We start from the raw sequence: 17,256 nt of genomic DNA, 5'->3' as shown, positions 1-17,256 counted from the left end.
TATTTTCTGTTCAAGACTAATAGCCTACAAACTTTTTGTATCGTCCTTTGGTCTAAAAATGACATTTGTAACGTTATAGGGCCTAGAAGTCACACGATAGTGAGTTAAATAATAATAGTATAATAGTAACATCTTAAATGCAGAACTCTTACCTATATGTTTTGTGTAATTTCGGATAATGATAATGTTATCAAAGTAAAGGACCGGAAACGCAAACCGGTTACGTTTAATTGCAAGGGCTTCTTACTACATTACCCATGTGCCTTCGCTGCGATATCACCCGCTGAATAGCTGGCTTTGGTTTGATCCAGCTGAGCCACCATACTTGTTGTGTTTGTTGTTTTAGTGAAAGCAAAGATGGCGAACGAACTGGACAGAGTGCGAATCTCAGCTGCGGAACTCAGAGCTGTAACGTCGAAACCAATCAATATTACTGACTGTCAGAAAGGTAAGAGGAAGTGAAGTCGATACTGGAAGCAAGACGTTCGTGAAAAAGGTCGATACATTCAAGCGAAGGAGTACTCCAAGTTCGCTGAAAAGTAGCCTTCGGAGTTGCTAAGTTTGTAACCAGCTAATGTTGTTAGCTAGCTAGCTATCCGCCTGTCCATTCTTTGATCCCGCGCGGTTTTGAACGCCCCCTTCAACCGAAACGACACCAACCTTTTATGTGCGGCGATTTAACTCGATTTCTTACATTCATACTCTAATCATATTTTACCTCAAGTACATACGTTTAATTAATATGTACGTAATATTCGAATGGGACGATAACGTTGCGCTACGTTAGTTATCGTTAGATAATAAACTGACGTCAACTAGCGTCAACGTTACAGTTTCGTTTTCTACCGAAGAGAAGACATGGTTTATTTAAAGTCGTTATCTAAAAAGTAGGCAACTGTAAATAGTGTGTATTTCATGTTGTGGGAAGTAACTTTAAAGCAAGTTTATTTACTTCTCTTTTCTTTTCTTTTTTTTTTTAACAATTCCATTAAGATGCTTTGTGATATTTCCAGTGACTTGGTTCCAAACAGGCAGAACTAGTGTTATTGATATATTGATAATTTTTCTTATTGTGAACAAATCCCACTTTAAGAGCCTGTTATAGCTTGCCCTTCTGTGCGATACCCCACCATTGTTGTCCAAAAACGATTCAAAGAATACTCATTAATTAGACAAACCATTGAACTGGATGAACTTTTCTTTCACGCCAAATGCATATTAATTGCAGCTGAAAATGATCTTGGGTCCCAGACATTGATTAATTTGTTTTTGTGTTTTTCTATCAACAGAGAAGCAACAGGAGCATCCCGTACACAAGCAGCAGAGGAAGTGTGAAGCAAAGCGCCCTGAACTACAGCGCTACCAACCCGTAGCAGGACATGGACGGTGTCACCGTGACAGTGAGGAGGGAGAAACTTATCAAAGTGATCCCCCGGCTGCTGATTCACATGACCATGATCACCCACCACAGAGTGAGAAAAGGGGTGCCTCTGAAAAAGTTTTAGAGAGACATGGATGCACAGACGGTGGGGCGGGCGCCGACAAATGGGAAGAAGACAAGATGAAAAGTGTTGGTAATAACACTCAGAACTGTAGAAAGGGCAGCCATTCGCAGCTTAAATCAGAAGCAAGTCACGAGAAAGGCTCTGTTGAAAATGATAGAGAACACCAGGAACCTGCCGGAGCTGCTAGGCCATCAAGGAAGGCCCGCAAACCAGACCGAGAGTTTTATCAACCAGGCAGTCGGAGGAATGTCGGGGGAAAAGACTCTGGAGTTGAAAAAGAGCAGGATAAGCCTCCTCCTGGGAAGAATAAGCAGAAAACTGAGCCAGAATCCCAGTTGAGTACAGGGGAAAAGGAAGGGATAAAAAAAACAGCCCCGCAGAAGCAGGAAAGGAAGGATAATGAAGTAAAAGGTCTAGAGGGAAATGTAAAATTGTCTAAATCCAATGAAATAAACAGAAAGCAGGCAAACCAAGATTCGGAAAAAAAACCATTACCCTCTGATGCATCAGTGGAGAAAATTACCAGCAAAGTAGAAAAACTAACCATGAAAGAAAAGGCTAAGATGGAATGCGAAGGCCAAGCGATTGGAGAGGTAGCTTGCAGGAGAGAGGAAACGACTGTTAAAGAAGGGAGAGACCATGGGAGAGGAACAAAAGAGGAAGATGAAAAGGTAGAGAAGAAGCGGGAAAGGGGAAACCGCAGGAGAAGGGGTGGGGAGGAAAAAGTGAGGAATCAGGATTCCAGGAGAGGAGAAGATGAAGCAGGCGGTGGCGGAAAGAGCAACCAGGGGAAAGCTGAGAAGGAAAAGGACAGGAGAGCTGCCGAAGCAGATCGGAATAACAAAGCAGGTAAAACAGGAGAGGCACACCAAAGCAAAGGAAGAGAGAATCGCAAAAGAGGAGACAACAACAACAACCGGTCCAGAGACGCTGAGAAAGATGCAAAGACGGAAAGAAATGCGGACAGGGCTGTAGAAAGAGGCGATAAGAACAAATCCAATGCAAACATCACAACACCGACCTCAAAACGCTACTCCAAATCAGATATCCGGCGCTCACGGAATCGAACTTACAGCAGTAGTTCAGCTAGCAGTGTGACCAGCCTGGATGGTCCTGGACTTGGGATGGATGTGGAGAATATCAAGCATCCGTGCCTGGAGCCTAGGCACAATAACAAAGAGGGGATGGCTAATAGTGGAGATAGACGAAGGAGTCATTTAAGAAGCTGGACAACCAATGGGGAATCATCTACAGAATCACATGAAGGGAGTGAGATGAGTGACTTAGCAGAAGATAGGAGGAGAAGAGTTGGGGAGGAAGAACTAGGCGAAGAAAGGAACGGACGAAAGGGAAACAAAGTTGGAGGTCGGGGAATCCTGAGGGTTTCTCTTGAAAAAAAGACGGGTTTTGCAACAAATAGTGGGTCGTCGCAACATCGCAAGCCAGTCATGGTTCCTCGTGGCAGAGGTGGAGGTATCCTAGTGCTTCCAGCCCGCACAGACATCTCTCATTCACCTGAGGTTGGGCAAAGGCTTCTTTTTGGTGGAATTAGGGGAGGAGGAGCTTGCAGGAGTAGAGGAAGCAGAGGAGGAGGAGTGAGACGACTCTGGGATCCAAATAACCCTGACCAGAAACCTGCTCTTACCAGCACCCAGCATTTATCCCTCCAACAGCCTATATATCTTCAGACGGGGACTGGATATGGACAACTTCACTTTCTAGACACAGACGATGAGGTATCGGGCAGTCCTCCGGTCGGACAGGGAGAGCATTTTCGATCCCAGCAGGCTGCTGCCATTGCCTACTATAAATTCCAAAACTCAGACAACCCTTATTGTTATCCCATGCCCACCAGCAACGCACATAGTCCAGGGGGGACCACCAATCAACGCTATCCATATCCTTATCATATGGGGCCATATCCAATGGCTACCCCTAACAGTATGTACGTGGCTCCTGGTGTGGGTCAGTTCTCTGGGAGTTACAGGGCAGCAGGAAATACCCAGTCTGGTGGAGCTGCTAGTCTGACATTTGAAGAGGCAGAGCAACAAGCCAGAGGGGAGCTGGGGAGGCTGCTGAGGGCTGCGGATGCACAGGAGCTCCAACTCAGTAACCTGCTGTCCAGGGACAGAGTGAGTGCTGATGGACTCGATCGTATGGCACAGTTCAGGTGAGGATGGGGGGGAAATGTTTGTGTTTTACTTTTTTGTCTTTTACTTGTTTGGCTATCATTTGCCCCTTTTGGAATAATTAATAATATACTCAACAGAACTGAGTCAGTAAACGTATTGAGAAAGCATTTTTCTGTTATGCTCTCCTGTTTTCTAGAGCTGACCTTTTAGGGCTATATGAGCAGATAATCCTGACCGACATCGACTACTCAGACGCTCAGAACGTGGATCAGGCTTTGTGGAAGAATGTCTTTTACCAGGTCATAGAGCGCTTCCGACAACTACTCAAAGACCCCAACTATGACAACGCCCCACATATTAGAAACAAGCTGCTCACGCTGCTTGATGAGGTAAGGAATGTGTGGGAAAGGGCAGGGTTTCACAAAATAAGGAGGTTATTGCTACTAGCATTGAACATCTACAGTAAGATCCCTAATCTATTTATATTTTCTTTACTTGTCAATTGTGGTCATTGTGTGTATTTTACAGGGGGCACTATTCTTTGATGCGCTGCTTCAGAAGCTGCAGACAGTGTACCAGTTTAAGTTGGAGGATTATATGGATTGCATGGCTATCAGGGCTCGGCCGTTACGTAAAACGGTAAAGGGATACTCAACATGTGCACGTAACATGGTTGATTTGTCAAATAATGCATCTTAAAATTGAATGTGGTCTTTTTCAGGTTAAGTATGCACTTATAAGTGCTCAGCGCTGCATGATCTGTCTGGGCGATATAGCGCGTTACCGGGAGCAAGCCAGTGAGTCAGCCAACTATGGCAAGGCGCGCAGGTAGGCTGCAACTCAAATATTCTCTTGTATTGTGAAATCTTTTCCACGCATTCAAGGGTGCTGGATTTGTATTGGCATTAAACATCTGTTTCCGACTGAATCAGGAGGCTACAGTGTTGAGATCTGGTCACTCTTGAGTCCCAGAATAAGTGGTCAGGAGTTGGAAATTCCTGTACAAGTCTCAATATATGACAGCTTGTTTAACATTCCCAGTCTTGGACTCGTTTTTTCTGAGATGCTACCTGCCTTATAACATTCTGTAGACAAAAAAACATCCCTACCATAATAGAGAAAGCTTTTTCCTAGCTGTGTATGACCTATAAGATGCAAATCATTTAAAGTAGCAGTACAACGTTTTGCAAAATCTTCCAAAAGTTTCTCTGATGGCATCTCATGACTACAACTTTCATTTTTGTAGCTGGTACCTGAAAGCCCAGCAGATTGCCCCCAAAAATGGACGACCATACAACCAGCTGGCCCTGCTAGCAGTATATACAGTAGGTGTTTCTTTTAAGTAGACATGGAAGGTTGAGTGTTGGATTTTAATTATGTACCTTATTTTTGTGTTTTGTGACATTCCTCTTGATATGTGCCTGGAATAATTGAAAAATAGAAACCAAGAGTCCTGGCCTGTTCACATCCACCCGGTGTGTGTCCTTTTGTAGGCTACCTCTTTTCACTTACTCTCCTTTCACCTCTCATATCTACAGAAGCGGAAATTGGATGCTGTTTATTATTACATGCGCAGCTTGGCAGCTTCCAACCCCATCCTGACTGCAAAGGAAAGCCTGATGAGTCTGTTTGAGGAAGCTAAGCGCAAGGTTGGACACAAACTTCCATCATTAACTTGTTTTTTTTCTTTGACCAAAAACTTTGGGCAGCACAAGGGCTTCTTGTTTACAGACCTTGTTCTTATAGGCAGAGCAGCTTGAGAGAAGGAGGAGACAGGAGCACGAAGGAGGCTCCAGGGGCCCCGCAGTAAAAGGAAGAGGAAGAGGTGCTGATGGAGCACGTGTGGAGATTTGGATTCGCAGCAGCAGACAAGCAACCCCATCCTCTCAGAGAGGAGGTAGTGAATCCAGCAGAGACTCTGAACAGGATGGAGAGCTGGGCAGTCTGAGCGCTAGTGATGTAAGATCTTTTCTTTCTTTTGTGCTCTCTTCCATACGACCATGGACATACTACCATACATCAAATGCCTTTACATGCACGCACTCAAAGACACTGCTCTCTGTGTGCACATTTTTTATACATATTTTTATGTAGTTCTTTCCTCTTATTCCCTCGGTCCTTAACATCTCTATTTCCGTCATCATTTTATTTTTATTACCTTTTTCAATAATCTTGTTGTCATTGTTTTTAACTCCCTCTTTGCCCTCATTTAGTTATTTGGCCCTCAATTTTACTTTACAATAATTCACAGTGTATGTATTAGTGGAACAGGCTCTTTTCACAATTCTTTATATGAAGTAATTGGACATCCATCTATTCATTTTGTAACCTATTGTGTCAGTTGCCATAGTTGCTTTTGAGAGGATGCAACTATGGATGGATTTTCTAGGGCATCTTCTGTCAATGCCTCCCAAGTGACATTGTGGCAAATATTGCAGATAGCCATGAGACATACAATCTCTACTGGGTTCTAGGTCTTTCTGGTGATGTCTTCCCTGGAGTGTGAATCGAGGGGCAACCAATTTTATCGGATGATTAAAGCTGGATACATATCACTTTAATGTGTGGTGGTTCTGATCTGATTTATGTTAATTTCATGTGAGTTAATGATGATTGGTTGCTGTCAGCAGTGGGGGATTTTTGTAGTGAAAAATCACCATTTTAACTTTTTGAGTACAACTTTCTTCACATGCAGTGTAGCAGTCCCAGTGATAATTCTTATAGCACTTTAAAGTTACAATATTAAATATTTTCTTTTTGTTCTATTTAGTGGCACTTGTGGTGATAAGTAGTAATTGCTTTCACTATGATGATTTCACTTCCCGGAGATTGCTGCTTGTGATTTTAACTATGAATGTTGCCAGGGCTTTCATCAGAGGGCCGTAGGTTTAATTACCACTATGTTACCAATTTGGCGATCGTGGCTTAACAGACATTTATTTAAATATGATAAAAATATATTGTTGATTGTTATCTTTTTAAATATCCTACACAAATGCAGAAAGTCACTATGTTTGCCATTTCCATTTAACTTTATTTGCTTTTCAACCGATCAATTTTCTCTCTCCATAGTAATTGGTTTCTGTTAAGTATTTGTCATATGTCCTGTTGGAAGAAGCATTTTGAAGTGTATCGATTCCTTACACCTTCAGTAGCCTTCTGTTGCCTCCCACCCCAATTGTTCCAATTCTCTTGTGCGTTAAAATATTGACATCGGCTCCAAACTTTTCCTTGTGCTTCATCACTGTCACTGGATGAAGACGTGTTCACTTGTCATGTGCTGTGCCGTAGGGCTTGTAGCTCAAAAAAACTTGTTAAATGGCTAGCAATGCTTTTTTGTTTCTGCCTTCTCTTTTTTCCCACAGCTCAATAAGAGATTCATCCTGAGTTTCCTGCATGCACATGGAAAGCTCTTCACCAAAGTGGGGTGGGTGATGTCTCATGTATTCCACCTCTTAAGCTTTTGAAGGAATTGCTTATTTTGGTGTGTTTCTTGCGTGTTTGCTATTTCTGTATTTTGTAAATGAATGTGTGTGTCTTGCCTACACAGCATGGAATCATTCCCGGGAGTGGCGAGCCGTGTTCTGCAGGAGTTCAAGATACTGCTCCAGCATGGCCCGTCCTTAATGGGCTTCACGCACATGCTGCAGATCATCACCATCAATATGTTCACCATACACAATGCCCACAGCAGAGGTGATGCTGCACACACGCACACCATTATTTTCATATCCAAACAGCAAATATTGCTTCAAAGCTTTAATGCCAGCAAATCAGAATGTTTTAAGCAAGCCAGGGTCTGGATGAAGCCCCCATTGCAGCTGATTCAGGTGCTTTTTTCAGTTAGATGCTACAGCCCACCAATGAGTCATTGGCTACTCTCCTATACAAGCATCCTTCCTGCTGAAGAGTGTTGCAGGGCCTGTGTGCCCCCAGTAATGTGGAAAGGAGTCTCTCTGCAAGACATTTTTGTTAAGAGTAATGAGAAAGTTTGAGTCACCACAACCACAAGAGGTCCTTGAGCATGCAGCTGTACCTAGCCATACAAAATATTATGCCGTTCGCTGCAGCAGATTACGGACACAGAGGTGCACTTTCGTTCATGGACACAAGCACACATGCAAGTGATTGCATGATTCTCCTGGCAGAGATAATAGAAATATACACACTCATGCTGGGTCTGCACACAATTCAGTGGTGATATTGATAGTGTTGAGGAAGTGCTGTTTCAAATTCTTGTCTCTGTTTGTCAGGTGAAGAAGGAGAAGTGCGGTCCGTTTTACAAGAGCAGAGCACTGCCCTGGGTCTCGGCATGTTCGCACTACTGGTGCAGCGCTGCACAGAGCTGCTCAGGGATACTCCTGCAGGTACGCACACACAGTACCTGTAAGATGTTACTCTTCACTCCCGTTTTGCTGTTGCTAGCATTAGGTGTTGCATTTTCAAAACGTCTCTTTTTGAAACAGCTCCCGTGGCAGATGGAGAGGAGGAGGGTAAAGGGGAGGAGCTGGAGGGTATGGTGAGGGTCTCTGCCTTCCCATTGGACCTTAAAGAACTACTGCCAAGTATCAAGGTCTGGTCTGACTGGATGTTGGGACAACCAGAACAGTGGAACCCACCACCGTGCAGTATGGAGTGAGTGCTTTAAACCTGCAGGCTGGCCAGTTCTCATTGGTCAGACCTGGCCACTTTCGGCGATGGAAACAATTTGTAAAGACAACAATGATACCTGACCATATTTATATTCTACTATCAAAAACACTTTGTAAACTGTTGTTTTTAATGGTGCTATATAGATAAAGTCATTATTATTACTTACTACTTTAAAATACTCAGTCCTCATCGTCAGTTGTGTCTTTTCCTCTCTATCAAGTGGCAGCCCTGATGTCTGGCAGTGCTTGGCTGACCTGTGTAATGTGCTGGCTCGGGTGAACCACGAGGAAGTCCCGCTGTACAAAGCCGACACTGAAGAAGTGGAGGGAGATGAGGAGTTGACTGTGCTGCAATTGAAGGAGGACCAGCTGCTGGCTGGCTTTGTACCGCTGCTTGCTGCACCACAGGAGCCTTGCTACACAGACGGACACACTGACATGGTGAGTGGAAAGGTGTATTTCATTATAATCTACCATTGCAGCCCTGGTAAATGCTTTCACTCCTGTGGAATTACTGAATATTCTACTTATCTTTCTTCTTTCACCTTCAATGTGCCAGGTTGAACATGTACCCCTAGTTGTCCACTTTTATACCTCCATTCTCTTCCCTTAGGCAATTGCAGCGGATTGTAAGAGAGTGACGGTGCTGAAGTACTTTCTGGAAGCTTTGTGTGGACAGGAAGAGCCTCTGTTGGCCTTCAAAGGAGGCAAATACATCTCTGTGGCGACTTCTCCATCCAACCACTCAGTGGATACAAGGATCAGGCAGGATTCTTTAACAGAGAAAGAGGTGACTTACTTTCTCCTCGTTTCTCTCTTAGAAGCTTTCGTCTTAACTTAGCTCACTTGGTTTTTTGTTCATCTCTAGAGCACTCTATTCTTTCAAACTTTGTCTGACAAATTGTGTAAATTTTAATCTTCATTGCAGTTCAGCAGAGGATGTTAAAAAAAGTGGAGTCCAAACTGCTGAAAATGTGTCCTAACTGTGTCTGTGTCCGTTTGTCAGCCTGATGATGTCATAGTCGAGGCAGAGTCATCTCTCTCTGCATCAGAAGGAGATGAGGAGGCGGGAGACAGTGAGAATGACATAAGACAGTTGAAGGCGAGACACCACGCACTCACCAACAAACTGGCGGAGCAACAGAAGCGCAGGGATAAAATACAGGTAAAGCAGATATGAACCTTCATAACATTAGATATTCAAATCTGTATATTAACTGTGATGGTGTTTGTCTGTATTTCTGACATTTTAAAGGTTAAATGAATAATGAAAAGGGGATTGAAAAAAATTAATGAATGATTTTGAGTGTCTAATCAGATTTAACGTGTGTGTTCCAGGCAGTGCTGCAGACAGGCGGGCAGTTGGAGCTGGAAGTGCGGCCCCTCTTTTTGGTTCCAGATACCAATGGATTCATTGATCACCTGGGAGGGTTGAAGAGACTCCTTCAGTGTGGAACATACATAATAGTCGTGCCACTCATCGGTAAGAAGGGAATTAGTATGAGTACGCTCTCTAGTAAGAGGGATGAAGAGGATTAAATTGTGATGTTGTGACATGTTTAAAATGATAAGAATGCCTGATGTGTTTAGTGTTCTATAGAGAAACAGGACATCTTTGTTTATATACACTCATGGTGTTTATGTGTTCTCTCTCTCTTTATCTCTCTTAGTGATTACTGAGTTGGATGGCTTGGCTAAAGGCCAGGACAACTTTGGTGGAGGACTGGGGTCAGGAGGACGCAGCACTGGCGGTCGTGGCAACTATAATGTTAGTGCAGCCCATGTGCAGGCTGTGCAGGAGAAGGCTCGGTTGGCAGTGGCTTTCCTAGAGAAAGGATTCGAAGCCAGGGAGCCATACCTCAGAGCTCTGACAAGCAGAGGAAATCAGCTCGAGTCTATTGCCTTCCGCAGTGAAGACACTTCTGGACAGCAGGTGAAAGTCTAAATATATCTACCTCAAAATCTATTTGAATTTTATTACGTTTTGTTAATTTGGTTTCAAATGCAATGAAATAAGGCTGTTCTTTTTGCTGGGACGCAATGGCTGACTGATCATGGAGCATTACTACTTGTTTTTTATGTGGCTTAATTTTCCATTTTGCCTCAGGGTACCAATGATGATGTGATTCTGTCCAGCTGCCTCCACTACTGCAAAGACAAGGCAAAAGACGTCATGCCTGATAAGAGAAGTATGTAACATTGTGTGTCATTCTTTCAGTGTTCAGATTCCCCAACACATGCAAATATGTAATTTTTTGCATGTGTCCCCCCCCCCCCACAGATGGGACAGTGAAGCTCCAAAGGGAGGTGGTGCTCCTTACAGATGACCGTAACCTGCGTGTCAAAGCTTTGACCCACAATGTCCCAGTGCGAGACATCCCTGCTTTCCTCACCTGGGCCAAAGTGGGCTGAACCAGGTTAAGCTGGAATCAAGGGAACCCAACTGCTGAAGCCTGCTTGCCACTCAGCCACGAGAGAAGACACACTTAAGCAGAGAAAGAAGAAGAAGAGGAGTTAACAGGGGAGAGGAAATGATGAAGAAAGCGTAGAACCACGTCATCTGAAATACAAGCAAATATAATGAGAGTAGGGTGGTTTCAGTGAGCTTTTTCCCCCTTCTGATGAAGTGTGTGTGTGTGTGTATGTATGTGTAAGATCAGTGAGCTTCCGCAGAAAGTGGCAGGGAGACTTGACAAGTCTCAGGAAGGCCGGACTGGTAGAGAGGAAACAGGTAAAAAAAGGAGTGATTGCATTTGTAAGTTGTCTGGTCCAGCTTTGAGTCTTTGTGCCTAGTTGGTGAGTGTGTACTCTGCTAGCTCTGTTCAAATGTGAGGCTGATGATAGAATGAGACGGAGAGAAAGAAGGAGAGTGTTGGTCATTTTATTAATTCTAACAACAGTAATAAAGGCCATCACACACTTCTCTTTGGGTCCAGTCTCGTGGACTGCTTTTGCCTCTACAGCAGAGCTGAGATAAAGGTGGAGAGAAGCACAGTCTTTGTCAGTACAGTAGAATGTGGCTGGTTGTCGTGAGGGTTAATTGAGCCCTTGTGCAACTTTAGTACCTCCAAGCAATCGCATGAAGCTAGAGTATTTCCTGCTTCTCAGAAAGAGCTCAGTGCCTGTTTGGTGACTTAGGTTGTTCCTCCAGCTTGATGCTATTATTAAGCCTGGGTTGTAAGGACATGTTATGGACAAGTCAACAAAATAAAAACATCAGTTCATACTTTTTTTTTTTTTTTTTTTTTTTTCGTTACTTGAGACATTTGTGTAAAAATATTTTCCATTTCTCCAATGTTTCCACTTTGGAGGCCATCCTTCCATTTTTGTAGCTTCTCATAATATGCATCTGCAAAGTTCTTTTCCAAAAACAACTATAATTTTATGAATACAAATGTTTTTTGCAGATCTGAGAGCAAAGTTTTCAGTTTCAGAATATTCTGCTAGGTTCACTATTCTATGGGATTTAGCTCTTTGAGAGAAATTTCACCCCTAATTTGAAACTAAACAATATGAAATTAAGATTTGTTGATATCCATGATGTTAGAACTTTTGGTCCTTCATATCGACTTGCAGATGTTATTATCGAGTACTATTGGTAACTCTTTCAGTTTCTTTTCATCTTTACACTTGATCTTTTGCTTTTCAGTTCAAACCACTTCCGCCGTTTCATAACGTTTTCAATCACCAGTTCATGTTTTCCTCTTCATTTTGTGATTTTCTTTCTCTTCTCCCTTTCCTTTAGTTTAAATAAGATATACCACCACAAACTACAGCCTGTTCAAGTTTAAGCAACACCTCATTGCTTCATTATCAGCAAACAATAAGAAGATAATATTTGTGTTTTTGCTTGCTCTGTATCGCTTTTGGAGATGCAGTCAGAAGATGCTGAGTTATGGTATATGTCTGTACATTTGAGATGGTGTCTAGATGCTGTGTTCTGTAATGTTCTCTTGTTATGTTGCATCATACATGATTCATCATTCACTCTTTGCAGTTTGATCGTATGGATTTAGAATAATACTGTATGTAGAAGTGGCTACCCTGCTTTGTTTTTGTCCTGTACCCTCTCAGCTACAACATTCATCAGCAGTTGATGTTTAACTATTTGTCCTAGAAACGTGTTGATTAGTTTTTTTCAGCCCCTCTGTTCTAGTGCTACTGTAGTGTTATGCGAACTACCGTGTTAAGGGGCTCTGCTGCCGTGTTTCAGTGTTGGTGCAAATGTAGTCAATACATAATCAATTTAACACGCATTCGGTTTTCATCTTCGATCATTAAAAAATATTTGAAGCCATGTTTTTTTTCTCCTCCATTTATGTGCAAATGAAAAATGTCATACTATTGTAAAAGCTAACAATGCCTCGTTATATTCAAGTTCCCAGTTAAGCCAACAGCATGCAGGGCTCTGAAACTGAAGCAGTCACTTCTGTGCCCCTGAAGCTGTTGTACAAAAAATAGATTCTTCATATTCACATTCACTTTGATCTTAGAGACATACACAGCCAGATCATCAAATCTTACCATTTCCACTATGTTTTAGAATCCCTCAATTTGTGAAGGTATTTGGATCATTAAATTAACATTTTGACTACAATAAATAACCTTGGATAGAGTTGAAATATTTCTGAGTATAACAATTAGTTTTATACATGCAAATGTTGATATGATAGAAAAGAATAGAATATATTAGCCCAGAGAATAATTTAAAAAAACATTACAGGAAACAACAAAATGCTTAGCCTATGACAACCAAATCCACTCTCTCCCTATATATTTATATAAAATATGTGCATCTGTGCGCCCTCGTGTGGTGGTAGAAGTAGATTACAGACAGGAGTGATGGGATCAAGGAACCAGAATGGTTATGGGGGGGTTAATAAGCATAATCTAGACATGTTTTAAAATAGAGAACTTGATCCGTCCGGTCCTGATTTACCCTCAGTGCACAGTGAGCACCAACAAGCACACAAGTCAGTGCTTGGATGCTTCCTACTATTCACTGTTACATGATACAGCCCACGCTTCTACAACAAGCAGCTATTTATGATCTTCTTGTCATCTTCAGGGAGCATACGTGAAAGAGAGCTGCTTCTTCAGTGTTTAACTGTTGAAAAAAAAGCACAATCATCAGAAATGTATATTTACTTCTAGTTTGAATGAACATCTATGGTTATACTCTGGGATCCATGTATTTACATTACATTTACACATATGTCTCTGTGTGTGTGTGTGTGTGTGTGTGTGTGTGTGTGTGTGTGTGGGTGTGTGTAACAGGGACAGAAAGTTCTGCCGCCTACCCATCCATATCATTTGCTTCATTGTACTTCTGTGCCTAGATACAGACCACACAGGCAGGACCCGATTCCCATCATCATGACAACAGGGCTGCCAAGCAACCAATCAAAGCCCTCCGAGTCCCATCCTGCAAGCCCATTGGCTTCTCAGCCTTGCAGCCTGTTGTGGAATGCCCATCTTTAACCTCTCTGCTGCCATGCACACAGAATATATCCTATATTTTATCGATGCAGATTACAGCTACACGTGTAATCCTCTGAGATGTTGTGTCACTCCTGTGCTGAACTTGTTTTTCATGCTAGAACTAGAACCTCTTAACGAAATGTAAATTAAGGCCTCAGAGACACAAATGTATGCCGCCTTCATGTAAACATAACAAGGTGAAGGGATGACAAGTGTACAGCAATGGACTTGCATCAGTTGTCAAACTGTTTGGGGTCAATTTAACCTTCTATATGGCATAATCTGGCATGTGCCATACTGTTAAATCATAGGACGTGGACTGTAAGGTACATCACACACCACATGCCTTCAATGGTTTCAAAGTGTACAAACTGTCAGGTCACTCAGAGGATCTAATCAAAGTAAGTGATCATCCCCTGCTATGCAATGCGTGTTGTGGTGTGATAAAGACAACACACCCATGCTTGCAGTTGCTGGACGGTACAGCAGCACTTAACTCTAAGAATAGGGAGGGGGCAACATCTGCCCTGTAGCATCTACAGCTGGACAGCATCGACGAGCCTCTTCAGAAGTGACACACGTGTACTCGTCTAAATTAAAGCCGGCTACCGCTACGACTCTTTGCTTTTTCAGATTCATTCCCTCCTTGGTTTCCCTCACGGTGGAAAGGGAGGCGATTCTCATCGCCGCCATTTTTAGGGCAACTGCCTAGCGAGGAGAGAAACTTTGCTAGCTACTGCCCAACGTTAGCAGCTAGCTAGTTAGCCGATAGCATTTCCCGCATACGAGTCCGCTGTGACAGTTAACGCTTGACAGCCGACACTAGCCAGCCCAGGGCAGCTTGATATCACCAAACCCCGCGCCCGACCAGCCTACATGACAAGGACAACGGCTGTTGCTCAAGTGAGCAATTTAGTTAACGGTAGACGTGAAGTCAGCGTGACTGAGTATATTGGTTAGAGCTATTAATGTTGCGCTTAGATGATCGAATTAGCATTGCTAACTTACTAGCTAGCGAGTTCACACTTTGATTTCTGTGAACTGCATCGCCTAGTCTGTGATTTTGGCGTCAGTCACTTTACTCTGCTGTGTCCAGGGCGACTGGATTAATCAGCCATTCACACCCCACTCCTCAACCTGCGTGGATTCATTTTAACCAGGTGAGTTGGTCGCTAACTTGAGCTTTTTTTTGTTGTTGTTATTTTTGCTAACGACTGTCAGGTTTGATCTGAAACATGCTGCAGTGGATTTGAACATAGGTTAGCTAGCCAACGCAAGCTAACTAGATTGGTTGCTATTCGACAGCTAGCTTTAAGTAAAAGTTGCTGTCACAACTTGCATGTTGTGTCGCAACGACAGATTTTAGTCTGCTTTTGCTGGGTGACTTCGGTTGTCCGTTGTTAGCATGGAGGTGTTTGTTATGAATGCCAGTGGAGCACATTATAACACTGCGGGGGCTAGCGAGCTAGCAGAGGGGTTTGTTGTACACAATGTTAACGGATTGCTTTGCCTAAGAAGGGTTAGCTAGCCACGTTAGCCTGCTAATCCGCTTTATGCAACTATCGTTCCAAGCAGTGCCACTCCCTCCCGTGTGTTTATGTTCATTGTGGCTGTAACGTTATCTTAAGTGGAACTGTTTTTGGAAGTGTGCGTATCTGCAAGGGACGTGCATACTGTCTAAACAGCTAGCGGTGTAACGGTAGGTGACATTGGTCAAATCTCTTTCTATGTCTGCCTCACGCCGATGTCCTGACATTGTGTTTACAGGCAGCATTAGCAGAGGAGGGTCTGAAAAGTCATTGTGATTACTATTGTGTAAAAGACAAGGGGAGCATCCATCTGCCGCTAATGGCTGTTTTTTTTTTGTGCACAGACGTGAGTCGCATTCCTCAGTTCTGTGTGTTGATATTGCGTAACTCCGGCTATCACTCAGCGAGCTAATGCTACTCTTCTTCTTGGCTTATCTGTGACTTCGTCGCTTAATGTATGCGTGACACATTGCATCGGCTACACAAAGACTTTTGTCACAACACTTTAAAAATGTGGTGAAATCAGGCGTAACGTCAGTGTCGTGGCAACAAGTTCACCGTTCACCGAACCGAGACACGTTGCGCGGTGTTGGAGTGGTTTGTCAAATGTGTGTCCAATGGTTTGATGGCTGACCAAACACCTACACGTTTTACGTGTCATACATACTGGCTGTTTTTTAGTAAGCACTGCAGTACGAGCAGTCTTTGTTGGTGCCTTTAGACTGCGCTGAGCAGACTGACCATGGATTTAATGCATGTACGACCTGTCCTCTGACTCTTCTCACAGTTTTCCCACTAGGCTGCCTGTCCCTGTTGTCCGATGTTCTCTGTAACATGTGCAGACCAGTATTCCTTTCAGTTGTTAATTTATGCCTATGCATGCTTGTCAAAACAACAGTGCATGTAGGCTGGGACAGCTCCCCTTCTTTACTTTCAACAAGGACTTCTATCTGATGATGAGAGGTACGCAGCTGTTATTGTGGATATCTCACTGCATGAGCAGCCCATGCAAAAGTTGTGTGTCAGTGCTGAATATGGGCACACTGCATAATGGATTTAAGTGTCTCCCAGGAAAAAATGGATTAGACACTGGAGCAAAGCCTGCCCTGCTTGCTGAAGTCCAGATCCAAGTCGGTCAGTGACAGACAGCCACTGCAGAATAAGTGCTGGTTTCCCAAATATGATCCACTGCAGTACTTGCACTGTAACTTTATTTGTTTTTGATTTGAGATATGTAATGCACTTATGAACAACATAGTATGACCCTTTTTATAGCTTTCTGATTATAATGCCACAGGGCTTTCATTGTATTTAATCACATTTTTATCTGGCAAACGTAATGGCTAATCAAATGACAGGGGTTTTAGGTTTTAGCTGTTTGTTGACTAACTGAACTGACAGTGACATATTACATGGCAGTTCAAATAAAGTGAGATAATTAAGTTACGGTCCTCTTCCTTAAAGGGAGTCCCTAAACAGCTGCTAGAGATCTATGATTGGGGCTGGCTGCTGAACATTTGGAGGCATATTTGATTTGTCAGACTGAGAGCAAGAAGAACCGGGGTAAGGGGGCGACAGGGGCATATGTAAAGGTGCAAGATATGAGATTGTGAGCATTTGGACTGCTGTATGGCATTCTGTATGGCTCCCAACATGGCGATGCTTGAGCCAGCAGTTCGTAGCTAAAGGTGCTAACAGCATTAACCGTACAAACAGTGTTTACCGGAGGGGGAACCGGACGGTGGTTGCTTACACTGTGTCTTTTCTGTCGGGACATAGACAGCTGTGGCTGCTAGCAAGGGCTAAGGTCGCTAAAAGCATGTTCACGATAATGCCACCCCAAATAACGGCACCCTTGTTGAAGTACAGCACCCATCCTCCTGTTCCCCCTCAGTTAAATGCTGTTAACTCTGTCAGCACTTTTTTTGTCATTGTTTGCACTGTGAGCACTATTGGC

The 17,256-nt window shown here is 43.2% G+C and overlaps 1 protein-coding gene across 1 annotated transcript; it reads left to right on the top strand.

The window, feature by feature from the left end:
- Nucleotides 1-333: 333 nt before the first annotated feature.
- Nucleotides 334-12,601, top strand: smg6 (SMG6 nonsense mediated mRNA decay factor). Its single transcript, XM_084029513.1, has 19 exons — nt 334-448; nt 1,290-3,675; nt 3,834-4,026; nt 4,166-4,276; nt 4,359-4,465; nt 4,884-4,962; nt 5,176-5,286; nt 5,384-5,596; nt 7,003-7,064; nt 7,188-7,333; nt 7,891-8,004; nt 8,104-8,272; nt 8,511-8,730; nt 8,903-9,079; nt 9,296-9,454; nt 9,628-9,772; nt 9,960-10,222; nt 10,397-10,478; nt 10,571-12,601. Exons 1-19 carry the CDS (start codon nt 358-360, stop codon nt 10,699-10,701), a joined length of 4,959 nt encoding a protein of 1,652 aa, XP_083885639.1. The 5' UTR covers nt 334-357; the 3' UTR covers nt 10,702-12,601.
- Nucleotides 12,602-17,256: the final 4,655 nt, after the last annotated feature.

Source organism: Eutrigla gurnardus (assembly GCF_963514095.1).
Source record: "Eutrigla gurnardus genome assembly, chromosome: 15".
Taxonomy (NCBI): Eukaryota; Metazoa; Chordata; class Actinopteri; order Perciformes; family Triglidae; genus Eutrigla; species Eutrigla gurnardus.
This window is presented reverse-complemented; position numbering and strand designations above follow the sequence as displayed.